The sequence below is a fragment of the Plasmodium vivax genome, chromosome 8, assembly GCF_000002415.2.
Source record: "Plasmodium vivax chromosome 8, whole genome shotgun sequence".
In the NCBI taxonomy this organism is placed as follows: Eukaryota; Apicomplexa; class Aconoidasida; order Haemosporida; family Plasmodiidae; genus Plasmodium; species Plasmodium vivax.
Window position 1 is genome coordinate 899,044 of NC_009913.1, and position 14,473 is coordinate 913,516.

Consider the following 14,473-nt stretch of genomic DNA (forward strand, 5'->3'; position numbering starts at 1 on the left):
AGACACATTTTAGCTAGCCCGTGGGAAAAAAAAAAAAAAAAAGCGAAAAAAAAGGCAACTTTTCGCTACCTGGAAAAAAAATATACGTATGTATGTGGGTGCATTTGTAAAGAAGCTTATAATCCTGAACCAGGCACCATTTTGTAAGTATTGAGCTAGCCAAAAGAACAGGTAGCCAATGTTCTAACTGTTTAAAGTAGTTGACAAAAAAAAAAAAAAAAAATTAGTAATTCATTTTTTCCCCTTTTGAAAAAACATCTTCATTTATTTAATTTAATTCAATTTTGAAATAGTATATTTAAAAAAAATATATTTTTTTAAAAAAAATGTTTTTAAAAATTTTATATTTTTAAAAAATATATATTTAAAACATTATATTTTTTAACTGTTTTTAAATATGTTTTTTTAAAACAATTATTTGAAAATAGTTTTGCATAACTTTATTTGTTCCCCATTTGTTTTCTTCACCTTTTTGGCCATAACTGGTTTGTGTGTCAATTCTTTTGTATAGCGCTCTTTAAGGGAGCCGCAAAAAAAAAGTAAGTACGCAAAGGCGTACCCCTACATATTTGTTTATATTTGTACTAGCAAGTAATATATGCCTGCATGCTGTGTGCATACCAACCACCTATATATACATTTTAACATACTGGCAATATTGCGTACATATATGCTTTTTACCCTTGGCAAATGCTTGCGCACATAGTTAAGTACATTTGAAGTAAAAATGCATATCGTGAATTTGTATAGTGTGCTGGTTGTGTGCCTTTTTGGCATCGTGTGCTCCTCCTGGTTTAATGAGCCGTCGGCCAGCGCTTCGGCCGCTTCGCCTGCTGCGAACAGTAAGGGCATAAATTATGAAGATGACTACTACAACGTTGCGCAGAAGGATTCAACGTCACCCGCCTCAGCAGCGGCAAGTAGAAAGAGGAGATACATCTTGGATGTACGATCCTTCGGAAAAACGTGCCTCTTGGAGTACGAAAACGTTTGTGAAACAGCAGACTATTCTATCCACGTGAAGAATGGAATAAGCGGCCATGTTATCAAGGCAAGCTTGATTCAAAAAGAATCAAGTGATCTTGTGTCTGTACACAATTTGACGGACACCTTTTCTAAGGATGGAAGTGTCCAATTTATTTTTAAAAGCATTCCATCCCTACACTATAGTGTCGTGTTGGAAATGTCAGATTTGATAAACAATGCAGACTACGACATTGGGAACAACTGTCACTGTCACGGATGTAGTGACAATACGAGAGTAATTGACTTGAGCGAAATGGAAAATAGGATCACACACACAGTAAGAAGTGATAAAAAAAATAAAATTACATTTCCTCAAAAGACATTCGTCCATGGGAATTTTTTATTTAGCAAATTTTTATATTTCCATTCTGAGTTAAATGTAAAGACAATTGAACATTACACACAGTTATATTCTTACTACAACGAATTAGTGCATCCTTGTTCAGGTACCATTATGACTCACTCGGTGAATTATAACATCCATTATGACATGTCTACTGTGCATTGTTACCATGTCCATATGGTGGATAAGTTTGTGAAAAAGATTCACTCCGCAGTTGGAGATGAGAGGATAAGCGGAAGATCGGCGTTGAATTTTATGGGGAAAAATAGCCAGCCCATACTTATCAAATTGGAGGATAGACTCTCACATGACAATTTGGTAACGATTAGCGGAAAGAACTACAAAATTCAACTTCCCTTGAGATACGAAGATAATGGGTACTACTCCTCCAGGGGAAGCGTCGTCGGACGGCTGGTCACAATTTACACGCGTCACGTCTTTTTCCAGAAGAAGTACATCTATAAGAATAACGTGAACAACCGAATGGAGTACGTGCACATGTTTAGAATTCTTTTTAATTTATTTAAGCAGTTGTACAACGTTTCGTCTGAAGATATGTTGCTCTACACCACGGGTTTGACGATGAGAAAGGAGGGGAACACTTCTTCTTCTCCCACGCACGTGGATCAGGAGTATAACGTATATGCCGAGGAGTTGTCTGTGTTGCTCAATTCGCTCGCGTTTGAGTTCAGCGCCGAGGCAGTAGGTCTCAAGAGAGAAGTGCTCGTGGAGGAGGAATCCCAGTTTGTGTCAAAATACGGATCGAACCACTTCGCGCAAGTGAAGGAGAATCAACTTGTACTTAGATCCTCCACTGAAATATGTTTAGTCGTTTTGGAATCTATCGCCCGTGAATTGAGTACGTTTATAAACCTACGACTGAGGGAGGAGTACAGACACACGTGCAACACGATGAGGCAGGGGCACAGTTACGCGAACGTGTCCCCCATGTATCATACGTATGAGTTAGATTGCAACCTTTCCGTTTTGTACTTGGAGTATAACCTGGCTGAAGACGTCATGGTAAGGCGCCTCATAACGAACAAGACTCTTTTTGAGGAGGTCAAGTTGGAGCTCTTTTACAACGACATATTCGGGTACACGGTGTACCTGCATGTGCAGGTGGATGGCAAGTTTGTGCGCAGTTTGAAGAAGCGCGTGCCGAAGTATGTGAACGGGGGCAGCGTGGTGACCATGGCGGTGATAGGGCGAAGGAGCGACGGAGCAGACAGCGGCGAAGGGAGCGGCGCCTCCGACGTGATGGTGACCCTCAAGGAGATTTCCTTCCCCATGCTGTGCGGGGAAAGCTGCACTAGTAAGCACCCCATCGTGGTGGAGGACAACTTGGACTACATAACTGTTGGAGACATATGCGTGCACAATGAGGGATTGCCCAAAGTATGCTTCCCCGCGTACAGTTTTGGGTACGTATTCGACACAAGGTTGCTGCGAGTGCACATGATCAACATCAATCCGTATCCCGAAATTTTGCTGACGCCTTGGGTGCAGCGCTCCATCGTTGAGGGCTACTTTTGCATTTTGACGCCCACCCCTGGACAGATGGTTCCGAACGTGTCGGTGCCCTCGATGTACGAGGACACGGTGTGCAAGGAGTACATCAACAGGTGCAGCCTCAAAACGACGAAGTTTGTGCTGAGCGAGGCGGCGGCGATGCCCGCGAGCGCGCTGGTGGCGGCGCTGAGGAGGAACCAGTTAGGCGTGCACCTGTCAACGCACTTTGATGAGAAGCACGAGGAGATGCTGCAGGTGGTGTACCAGTTTGGTGGGAGCGGCGGACGAAGTGGTGGAAGCGGACGAAGCGGTGGCGAGCAGAGCTTCATCCTCACGCACTACAACGACAGCTTTTACATAAACGGGCGGTCGAACGAAATTCTGCGGAGCCGCGCGAAGGAGGCCTTCTCCAAGATAGGCTCCTCGGTGGGGGGAGCTTCGCACGATGGGAGCGGCGCGGCCGACGAGGAGGAGGACGACGAAGATGCGTTCTACAAAGGGCTGTCTCAGATCGTTGCCAAAACGCACAGCGTTCACGTGGTCGACAACAAAAGTGTGCTGCCAACCCACGTGCAGACGCCCAAACAGGACGACGCCACGCTGTACCAGCCGTTCGGAGAGATCAGCATCAACTACGAGAGGATTAAGCCCAACGTGTACATGAAGTTTTTGAACAATTACGTGTACTTTTACGAGGGGGAGGAGAAGAGCAACGCGGCGGGAGAGAGGCACAACGCGGAGATGTCGCCCCACTTCGTGAACGTGTCTCCGTACCAGTACGAGTGCCTGGGGGCGTACGCCTACTTGATGAACAAGTTCAACATCCTGGTGAATGACTCGCTGAACTGTGACGCCATACAGATGATAATCGAAGTGCTGCTGAAGGCCAACTTGGGGAAATACTTCATGGCGCATAAGGACAAGAAGATCCACTTGAACTTTTTCAAAAGAAACGAAAGTTCGCATGACGTGTTTGATCTGGTCCACATGGAGATATACGAAGCGCACGCGCCTTTGAAGCCGACCAAGACGTACAAACTGAATGTGAGCATAGATGAAAATAATTTGAATTTGTTGCACCTGCACAGGAATGTGGAGTTCCCCAACAAGTACTTCTCCAACGTGTACATTCTACTGTTCAAGGCGGCTTACTTATCGAACGGGTATGACTTTTACTCGTTCTTCTACGACTTGACTGGAATTCGCCTCATCGACAGTTTTGTGGTGGAGCATTTGGACAGGATGGACCCCGCGGAGAGAGAAGCGGTGAGGGGCATCCAGTCTGTGTTGAAAGACCAGCTCGAGGTGTCGCTGGAGAGGCACACCACGCGGTACGACTTGCTGATGAATGAGGTGTCGCTGCTCGCGGCGTACCTCACGGAGTTGACGTCGTCCTACAGGAGGGTCGCGCAGAGCCAGCCGGGAGAGGCAAAGAAGTTAGCCGGCGAGTCTGCGTCCGAGTCCGTGGCGCCCCTGGCAGGAATCAAATACTTCATCTACGTGGACGAGTTCAAGCACAGCAGCGAGAAGAAGCTCACGGCGAACGACATGGCCTTCCACCTGGCCAAGCGCGGCGCCCTCATGATTAGGAAGAAGTCCCTCTGCTGCTCCAACTTCGTGGACGAAGTGGAAAACTCTCTGTACTACCACATTCTGTACAGGTACGTGTGGGGTAGCTACAAGTTCGCGCAGGGCGTGGAAGACGCGGCGGAGATGGGCCGCAGCATTGTGCAGAGGCTTCTCGGAAGAGAGGTAAGCCGAAGTGAAGGCCGCACCGAAAGCTGGAGCGAAAGCGACGTGGCGTACGTGGCCAACTGGGTCATGGGCGAGGCGGGATACATATCGCGCAGGGACGCAGCGGCGCAGGCGGCCATCCGCGTGGACTTGCTAGACTGCCTGAACATGGACCTGCAGAATCATGACGAGAACGTGATCACGGAGTTCGCCTCCCAGTTTGACAAGCACGGAGCGTTGGTGTCGATCACGATGGAGAAGGGGGCCACGATGGCCGCTAACGGAGGCGACCAGCACTCCGTCTACTTCCTCTTCAGAAATTTAGCCGTCCCCTTCGTGGGAGAGACGCACAAGACGGAGACGCTGGAGCTGCGCAGAGTGCTCCTCTTGAAAGGCGGCGCCCCCTACCCGGCGACGGACAAGTCGGTGACGTACAAGGTCTACATCGACAACGTGAACAGCAACTCCATTTTCATGCTGGAGAAGGTCATCTTCGTTTCGAAAGCGGGCGACGAGCTGGTGAAGGAGATCAACGTGGAGTACCAAACGTTCTTCGTGCACCCGTACGGTATGATTTTGAACACGGCAATAGGGAAGACTCATTTAGAGGTGGCCGAGGAGTATTACGACAAAGCGTTGGAGTGCCACCACTACTATAACGGGCTGCAGGTGTGCCACAACCCGAAGTTTGACTATGAAGGGTTCTCTCCCTACTACGTGTCCTACTTGGAAAACAACCAGCGAAAGGACATTCTGTTCAAGAGCAAGGAAGAGGTAGCCAACATGATCAACAACGGGTACTTGACGGTGTCGAAGAGGTTCCAACTCGGCATGGGAGGAGACGTCATGACTGCAGATGTGTATAGAACCGTCCGCATCATCGTGGAGGAAGTGGCCTACTCAGTGGGCATACCCAATTTGGGAGAGAAATCCTGCGGAACGCTCTACTTGAACCGGGGCCAACTGCACGTGCCCAACGATGGGAAGTCGCTCATCTCGAACATCTTCTACGACACGAACTATTGCCTCGACAGGGGGGCCATCCTGAAGGAGATACTGCACATATGTAATTTTGAGAAGGAGGACTTGGTGAAGCTGTTCGACCACATGGACAGCAACGTGCTGCCGTACCAGTTGAGCGAGCAGTTTGCCGAGTCGCTAACCCGGGAGGAGGTGCTCAGCCTGGTCTACTACTTTTTGTCCGTGCCGCCGCAGGTGAACGAGCTGGTAAGGAAGAACTCGATTTATTTGGAGATCGCCGAGGGGGAGGTAACGCAGAAGGGAGGGTCGCCCGCAAACCACCCCGCAGTGGTTGTGGTCCCCTCCGTGTCCTACCTGCACTCGCTCCTCATAAGCAAGAGCTTGCTGTCCCCGAAGAGACTCAACGAAGAGTCGATCGTGCAGTTCAACGTGGCGCTGTACATGGAGCTGCTCAAAAATGTTCGCGAATTGCGCGCGGAGGGTAAGCAAAAGGTGGACGAGGCGGACCTGCCAGCGGAAGTCGCGCGGGGAAGCGGCGCACACGACCAGGAGAAGAAGGTGGTCCTCGAAGTGAAGAGCTACCTGCAGAGCAGACACACGTGCAGCGCGAACGGCAGGAGCGACGGCGGCGCAGCCGTGTCGCTGACGCCCCCGCAGTTCTCGAACGCCGGGCCGCTGTTCAAGCCAGACGACGTCCTGACGTACAACGTCCCCAGCTTCACCTACACGGACCGAGCCATCTACGTGAAGGAGCAGCCAGAAATACACAGCTCATTCAACAACGTGTTTCTCTATGAGGGGAAGAGTGCCGCATATGGGAAGTTCCTCAGCGCAATCGTGGTTCTTTCCCCCCACAGGTTTTTATCCCTCCAGAACGTTGCCTATGTAGGGCTCATCGCCAACACCTTTGACGATGTCAGTCAGTTTGTGCTGAAGTGCTACCCCCATAGGAAGTACGACACGTCGAAGTTTGCCAGCAGGTTCAACCTCGAGCCGAACACAGTCTACCTGGTGTGTAGGAACATGCCGGTGAAGTTCCTTCAAAATGGACTGTACGAGTTTAACAAGTACGTGGTAGAGTACGACACGAATGCGGACGGGACAGTCGGCACGCACATCTATGAGAGCATGCCGATAAGGCCAGTGTACGAAGTGTGTAATGACCCCAAGGTGGTGGTTCCCAAGGCGGAAGACGTGAGCGTTAAGGTGAAACTTGTGCAGAGCAGCAGTACGTCTGCCACGAACGCGGCGTTAGTGGAGTACCAGATAGAGGTGATCGGGTTAGTCGAGCTGCATGCAGACCCGTATGTTGTGATTAAGCCGATCTTTACGCACAGCTCGTATTTGTACAACACGGTTATCTACACGACGGACGATTTCGTGGCGTACAAGTACCCAAGGAAGCTCAAGTATTGGGAGTTTCTGAGGATCCCCTTCAGCAAGGGTCTGTTCAAGGACAAGGCGCTTACCTTGAGAACGGTGCAGTGCAATACGGGGCGACGGCTGGGGGACGGCGCAAAGGCGCACTGCGTGTACTCGCTGGTGCTGGTCAAGTCGTGCACCTTGGTGAGGGTCGTCGTGCGGGACCTCTACGGCAACGAGTACGAGGTGAGCCTGGACGGCGAGGCGCAGCCGCAGCAGCAGGGGAGCCAGACGGGTGCTGTGTGCAAGCCGGGGGGGGAAGTAACCAAGCCGGGAGGGGAAGTAACCAAGCCGGTAGAGGAAGTAACCAAACCGGTAGAGGAAGTAACCAAACCGGTAGAGGAAGCAGCCAAGCCTGCCCTCGCCCCCGCCCCCGCGCAGGGCACCACCAAGTTGTGCACCTCGTTCCTGCTGAGCATACAGAGCACACACCGCGGCGACGATGGTGGCGCCACCTCCTCAGAGAAGTGCTTCTTCCTCGTGCACTCGTCGTGCATCGTGAGGGAGGGTGTCATCTCGCTGAGCGTAGCAGAGGACAGGGAGACCTACTCCACGGACGCGGAAGAGAAGCACCTCATGAACAGGGACACGTTCGACGAGATCTTCAGAATGATATGCGAGCAGATCAAGCTGCAAAAGGGAGACTACTCGGTAAAGATTTCGAGCAGCGCGCAAAAGGGGGAGGTCACGACCGACAAGAAGACCTCTGTGCAGAGGGTGCACGAAGACGGATCGTCCTACGGCCAGAGCGGCTTTTTCGACTTTTGGAAGAACGGGTTCAACGTGCACCTCTTCGGGAGCAAGGGGCAAGCGGTGGCAGCGCCGGGGAATGAGGCCGATAAGGTGGAGGCCCCCAAGGTGGAGAAGGTAGAGAAGGTAGAGAAGGAGCCCCCCAAGGTGGAGAAGGCAGAGGAGAAGCTCGCCCAGGTGCTGTACGACCGGAGAGTGGACCACCTCGTAAGCATCAAGCGGACAGACGCGGCGTACGAGGACAAGTACACGCTGCTCACGGGGACGCTGAACTCCAGTGTAACATCCGTGGTGGTGAAAGACGGCAAGCTGAGCGCAACGTGTCTAGAGGGAGACTGCGTTTTGGAGAACACTTTCCTCGAGGACATGCTGAACGTGAGGAGTCTGAAGGACGGCACGTACGAACTGGACATCAAAAAGAGGATACATTTGAGCAAGAGCGACGAGAGTGACGGGAGAGAGGCACCGTTGGAAGCGTCACCATCAGAAGCGGCTTCTTTACCGTCTTCTTCGCCGTCTTCCCTGAGAGGGGGGAGCGCGCGCAGCGGAGGAACCCTCGCGTGCATCGTGGAAAACTCCTTCAACACGCTAAGTGGGGGTATTCCATTCAGGAAGGTGGTCCACGTGCAAGGCGGAGAACTGAGCGCAAGAGAAGGGACGTACGACGTGTTCATAACCAAGGGGAAGTACCAAGTAAAGAAGGGCGACAGCGATGCGAGTGCGAAGGACTGCGCAGTGATCGAGAAGTGCATTAACAAAGCGTGGAAGGTAAAGGCGAACAGGGACTACAAGTTTGGAGTGCAGCTCACCACCAGTGTTGCCCCTAACGCGGCAAACGTGGCTCACGCTGCCAATGCCGGCGGTGCGCGCTGCGCGCTGCTGGGCGACGGGGAGAAGGAGTACTACCTCGTGGTGAACAAGCTCGGGAAGAACGGCATGCCGCTGTACGTGAAAAACAGAGTGGTGCATTTCATTGGAAAGAAGGGGCTAGTCGACGGCAAGTACATTGTGCAGGTGGATGGCGACAAGTACGTTTCGCAAGCGCTGAATGTAACGAGTGACGGTGCAGAAACGACGGTTAGCACCACGCCTCTGGGGAAAGCGGCCGACCAGGATGAGCATTTCTTTCAAGACGTTTTTAAGATGTTACACAAGAAGGTAGGCAACGGGTCCTACTACGTGGAGCTTTCCAACAGCGAAATTGTGGACGTGAACGACGGGGTCGTTTTCACAGACCAGATAGTGTTGACCGAGTTGGCCGAGTTGGACGAGTTGGCTGAGTTGGCGGCGGCTTCTCCTCAAGTGGAAGAAGTGCAGGACAAGGACAGCGCCGTTAAGGCCTACTTAGTGGAGGTAGTCAGCGACGATGAAGACGACGAAGGGGTTGCTCTATATGAAGAACTGTATATCCTGCACGGGTACCCCTTAAAGGGCGGGCAATTCCACATAGCCTACAACGATGGAGAGTGTACACTGAAAAGTATAGTGAGTGGAAATGAAGACGCACGCTCGAGCGACATGGAAAAGGTGTTGAAGATATCCGGCAGGAAGATGAGCAATGGAGGTTACCTCATATACGTTGACGAGCTCTTCATGGATGAGCAGGGCGAATATTTTGACAACCCGTATGCCCCCTTATGGAAGAAGGGCCAGAGTGGAGAAAGACAGCAAAGCGGTCCCACCTCGCAAGGCACAAATACGGGAGAGGTCCTCATCGATGACGCGTTTTGGAAGCACGTCCTGCAGAATGTGGCCGTGGGGGAGTTCCACAAGGAGGGTATGATGAACCGTCCAACCACCGCTCAGCAGAGTGGACCAAAGGGAGAAGAGGCTCGCCCCTTTCACGCATTCGTTCATCTGGACAACGACGGACAAGGCAACAGCTGCAAGTTTAGAAAGGTCTTACAGGGATGGGGCACTGGGTTGCAGAAAGGCAAGTACTACGTGCAAGTGCTGAATGGGTCCTACTTCCCAACGATTATCTACGGACCGAAGGTGAATGATGCGTATCTGAAGATGCTCATAGAGAATGCGTGGGCGTATCCGTACAGCACCAGGTTGGGTTTCTACGTTGACATTCTCCCAGGAGGTTATCAAGCGGGAGGAGAGCAGATGGAGCACGCGCTACCCACAGGGGAGACCTACTACAGCGTCGCCATTAAGCAGTTGAGTGGTGACCCTGACCACCACCATGATGATGACAGGGGAGACGCCACAAGACAAGGCAAGCTTAACGGGGAGCTCATCAAAATTGCCGGGAGGGAAGTACCCACAGGAGAGTACTACATAGAGGTGACTGATGAGAAGGGCACCGCTACCGGGATGGACGCGAGTGGAAAAAAAATGGACGCGCCCTTCCTCAAAGATGTTGCGCTGTTGCTGTATGACATGATGAAGAGGGGCAGGTACCACGTGGTGATCACCCGGGATGGGGGAGTCACGAAGACTGAGCAGGGGCAGGCGGCGGGATCTGCCGCTTCTGCCGCGAAGCCGTTGAACAAGACTCTCGCGGTGACGAGGCTGCACCTCGTGGACGGCTCCCAGATCGTGCAAAAAGAGGGGACGATCACCGTCGGGATTAAGGTGCACCCGGAGAGGAACATCCCGGACGGAAGCTACGGAATGAACGTCTACACCAATGGGATGATTCAAATAAGGGGGATGTACATGGGCAGCTCGTTTGGCCCATCGGAGGAGGCAGAACTGAAGAGGGTGTTGCCGTCCCCCCCACCAGCCGGGTTGGCTAGCGGCCTTTACCTGGTGCAGGTGCTGAGCGGCGAGGAGCGGGCGACGAGCAGCGTGGATCGGGAGGCAGGGTTGAGGAGCAACTCGAGAGAGGGTAGAGACACATCCTTGAGCGGTTCCCCTTCTTCATCCGCTTCCACTCCTGCCGCTTCCCCCTCGTGCATGAGCTCCCCCGCGGGGAGGAAGACCTCCATGGTCATAACGAACTGGGATGGAAGCGCGGTGTACTACGACAACCAGCCACACGCCATGGGGCGAATCGCGCTGCCCCCCGTGGAGGGCGACCGGACGATGACTCAGTACCAGCGAGGAAACTGCCAGGAGGACATAAAGGTGACCCACTGCACGTCGTCCAACCCGGGCAACTGCAGGAATGTGTTCAAGGCCCGACGGGCCGGCGAATGACCAGGCAGAGCGGGGGCAGCATGACGGGGGCAGCATAACGGGGGCAGCATAACGGGGGTATCATGCCGATGTGCCGTCGCGAGGTGTGGAGGTTTGACTCAGCCTGCCCGCGCGCCCCCCTCATTTCGCGCGCCAATTATATTTGCGGCGTCGCTTGGCTGTGCATTTTATTTGCGGCGTCGCTTGGCTGTGCATTTTATTTGCGGCGTCGCTTGGCTGTGCATTTTATTTGCGGCGTCGCTTGGCTGTGCATTTTATTTGCGGCGTCGCTTGGCTGTGTATTTTATTTGCGGCTTTACTCGTGAGCGCATTTTTCTTCAACACCAACTCACTTCATTTGTGCTTAACTCTTAAAAAAAAATCTCAACTCAACGAGGTTCACTTGGTTTCGTCTGGCCGCCACGTATGTTCAACGGCACGGAGCCGCATGCAGACGCATGCGGACGCATGCAAAATGTGCGGGGACCACGCGCGGCGGTCGCAACAGCAACGAAGAAGGGATCGTCTGCGGGGGGGAGGGGCAACCTGTCTGTATATGCCTCTCCAACTGTGCAGGATAGCAGCTGAATTGGGGAGAGTGCGCATGCACCTCTAATTTTGCTGCGCCGTTCTGGGGAACACTTCCTCTGACTGCTCCGATTGGCGAGGCACCGGATGGGCCATGCGCTGCGATGAGCTGCCGTCGTATGGATCCGCTTTATTTATGTTCTTCCTCCCGATGGGGGTAGTCCAACATGAGGCACAATTATGCCGTCGTTTTTTTTATTTCCCCCCTTTGACCGAACGGGTCATTCATGTGGAGCGATTCCTTTTAGGGGAATTAAAAAACTGTTTACACGCACTTGTGTGCGATTTGGTTGGCTGCGTTTTTTATGAATGTTTGTGTAGGGGTGTAGGAGTGCAGCAAGTAGGGGGGGCACTCGCGCATGGGAAACCGTATAGGCGTTGCGTTATGCGCCAAGGCGAATTTGCGCCGTCTTCCCACTGAGTTGCAACTGGGCAGGAAAAAAAAAAAAAAAAAAAAAAAAAAAAGAAAAAATGCGCATGTGCAGAGGGGGCTTCACCCTTCTTGCAAGCTGTGCGTTTGGCTTGAGGGTGGTCCCGCAGGGTGACTAATGGGTACAATGGGGGGGCAGTCGCGGAGCTGACGCGGCGTTTTGCCAGCTACGCATGCTTCGGTGGGTATGCCCCGCTAGGTATGCCCCGCTTCGCACGCTACGCATGCTACGCTACGCTGGCTGCTCCCCTAGTTGAAGTCGTTCGGCGCGATGACGTCGTCGATTTTGAGTATCATCTTGACGACCTGCGTGGCGAGGGAGAACTGGTTGTACTTGGAGTTGAACGTTTCGAAGATGCCCTTCTCGATCATGTCGTCGACCTTGTAGTTGAGGCTGTCGATGCCGAGGTTTTTCTTCTTCTCCTGAAGGATCTTCGTTTTTATTTCTGAGATGATGTCGATGCTGTTGAGCCCCATGTTATTGCAGAGGTTGATTGGGATGGACAGCAGGGCGTTTCCAAAGGCTCGAATGGCATACTGTTCTATGCCTTTGCATTTGTCGGCCACGTTTTCGATGGCAAGTGCAGCGTAGATTTCGCTGGCCCCTCCCCCAGGGAGAATTCTATTATCCCTTATTAGGTTGCGAACGGAGCACAAGGCATCATGTACACTCCTTTCGCATTCTTCAATCATCATTTGGTTGCCCCCCCTCAACAGGATGGTGATAGCTTTTGTGTTTGAGCATCCTTCGATAAAGACCATGGGGTTGTTAACAGTACCGTGGGAGATTTCTCTGATCAAATCTGCCTTGCCTAATTTTGACTCATGTATGTCTTCAAATCTGGGGATGATTTTTCCCCCCGTGGCGATGGCTATGAGTTCCATTTCGACGCCTCCTACCCATCTGATGGCCGGGATGTTTTCCTTCAAGAGGAGGTAATTCGCTTCATCATCGAAGCCCCATTGGCATATGACGAAATTGGCTCCTGCCTTCTTCAACGAATCTATCATATCGTAAAAATATTTCTTCTCAATATTTTGGAGGTCCCTAAATGCATCTACATTAGTTATGTTAACCTTGTGTTTTATTTTGGGCTTGGGTGGTTCGAATGGGCAGGTTAGGATGGCAATTTTTGCGTTTTTCACTTCTTTGATCATCTGCGAATGGGAGAGTTCCTTGTTCAGCACGATTCCTTTGATTAGGGTAGACTCTTCTAAGAGTCCTCCTGTTTTTCCTTCAATTTTGATTAAGTCAAATCTGACGTCTTTCCTCTTCATATCTGCAACGGAGAGGACTGCATCTACTACGATGTTTGATAGGAGGTCCTTTTTGCTCGACACAATTTTGGAGCTTAGCGAAGTGCTGGCTAGCTTTTTTAACATTTCGTTGTTTTTCTCCTCGATGTCTACTGTTATGGCTATCTCTTCAATTGCCTTCAAAGCAATGTTGCACGCGTTTTCGAATCCGTCCGCGATACGTAGCGGGTGAATCCCCTTATCTATCAAAGTGTACGCTTCTTCTAGGAGGACCCCCGCGATGATAACAACACCGGTGGTCCCATCGCCAATTTCGTTGTCCTGACTTTTTGATAGTTCCACCAACAGTTTTGCACACTCGTGCTGGATGTCAATTTTTTCGAGTATCGTTGCTCCGTCGTTTGTAACCGTCACATTGTTATCCTCGCTGACGATGATTTTGTCCATTCCCCTCGGTCCGATGGAGCTCTTCAGGATGTCCGCCACCACCTTGGCCGCGAGGATATTACTCTTGTGCGCCTCGATTCCCTTGATCCGCTTCTTCTCCTCCTCCTTCAGGATCACGAACGGTTGCCCGTACTCGTCGATGGCGATGTTCATCGTGGAGCGGCAAAGCGGCGAAGCGAAGCAGCGAAGCGAAGCGAAGAAGCGAAGCGGTAGAGGGGCTTCTCGTTCAATTCACTTGGCGGACTTCTCGTGAGAACGCTACTGTTCTCCTCTGGGGTTTCCCTTCCACGGGGGTGGCCGCTCTGCAGTCACGCTATGGCGACGCTGTCGTCGGGGAGAAGCGTTTCGCCACGTGGAGTGATCGCGCCGGAGTAACCGTGCAGTGTGGTACGCTCGATGAACCCTCCTTTCCACTTCCAACAGTTTGGCTCACTTCCTCACGCCTCAGGGGTGCCCTTTTCTATGCACGCGAAAAAAATGGTGGCTCTTTTTTCCGTTAAAAAATTGCCTCGGCAGTGCGCGCTCTGTTCGCTACTACGCTATAGGTCATAGGCATTCGTCATCCGTCATTCGTTATGGCAATGGTGATGTTGATGGTCATTTGTTTTTTGTTTTTTGTTTTTTTTTTTTTTTGCTTTCTTTTTTTACGAACCACTGGGAGTATTTTTTTCCCGCGCGGCCAACTTCGAGGGGGTGGCGCAACGCACTTTTTTTAATTTCACGCGCGCCGGGGAGAAGGGGATGCCACGGATGGGGAAACCACAATCGCGTCGGTGCGTGCAGGCATACGGGCATACGCGCGCGTGGCTGCCCCGCTTGCAGGAATACACCAGCGGGGTGCCGCCGCCAGGGAG

At 51.9% G+C, this 14,473-nt stretch overlaps 2 protein-coding genes across 2 annotated transcripts, besides 9 other annotated features; one reads left to right on the forward strand and one right to left on the reverse strand.

The window, feature by feature from the left end:
* Positions 1-727: 727 nt before the first annotated feature.
* Positions 728-10,918, forward strand: PVX_095215 (hypothetical protein, conserved; the record flags this gene model as incomplete). The annotated part of the gene is made up of 1 exon (XM_001614459.1): positions 728-10,918. The coding sequence occupies one exon, from the start codon at positions 728-730 to the stop codon at positions 10,916-10,918; it is 10,191 nt and encodes a 3,396-aa protein (XP_001614509.1).
* Positions 1,151-1,170: a microsatellite.
* Positions 1,440-1,461: a microsatellite.
* Positions 3,657-3,702: a microsatellite.
* Positions 4,124-4,145: a microsatellite.
* Positions 6,041-6,066: a microsatellite.
* Positions 6,182-6,219: a microsatellite.
* Positions 6,425-6,462: a microsatellite.
* Positions 7,075-7,095: a microsatellite.
* Positions 9,955-9,983: a microsatellite.
* Positions 10,919-11,948: 1,030 nt separating the features above from the next.
* Positions 11,949-13,772, reverse strand: PVX_095220 (T-complex protein 1, epsilon subunit, putative; the record flags this gene model as incomplete). Its single annotated transcript, XM_001614460.1, has 1 exon — positions 11,949-13,772. One exon carries the CDS (start codon positions 13,770-13,772, stop codon positions 12,165-12,167), a length of 1,608 nt encoding a protein of 535 aa, XP_001614510.1. The 3' UTR covers positions 11,949-12,164.
* Positions 13,773-14,473: the final 701 nt, after the last annotated feature.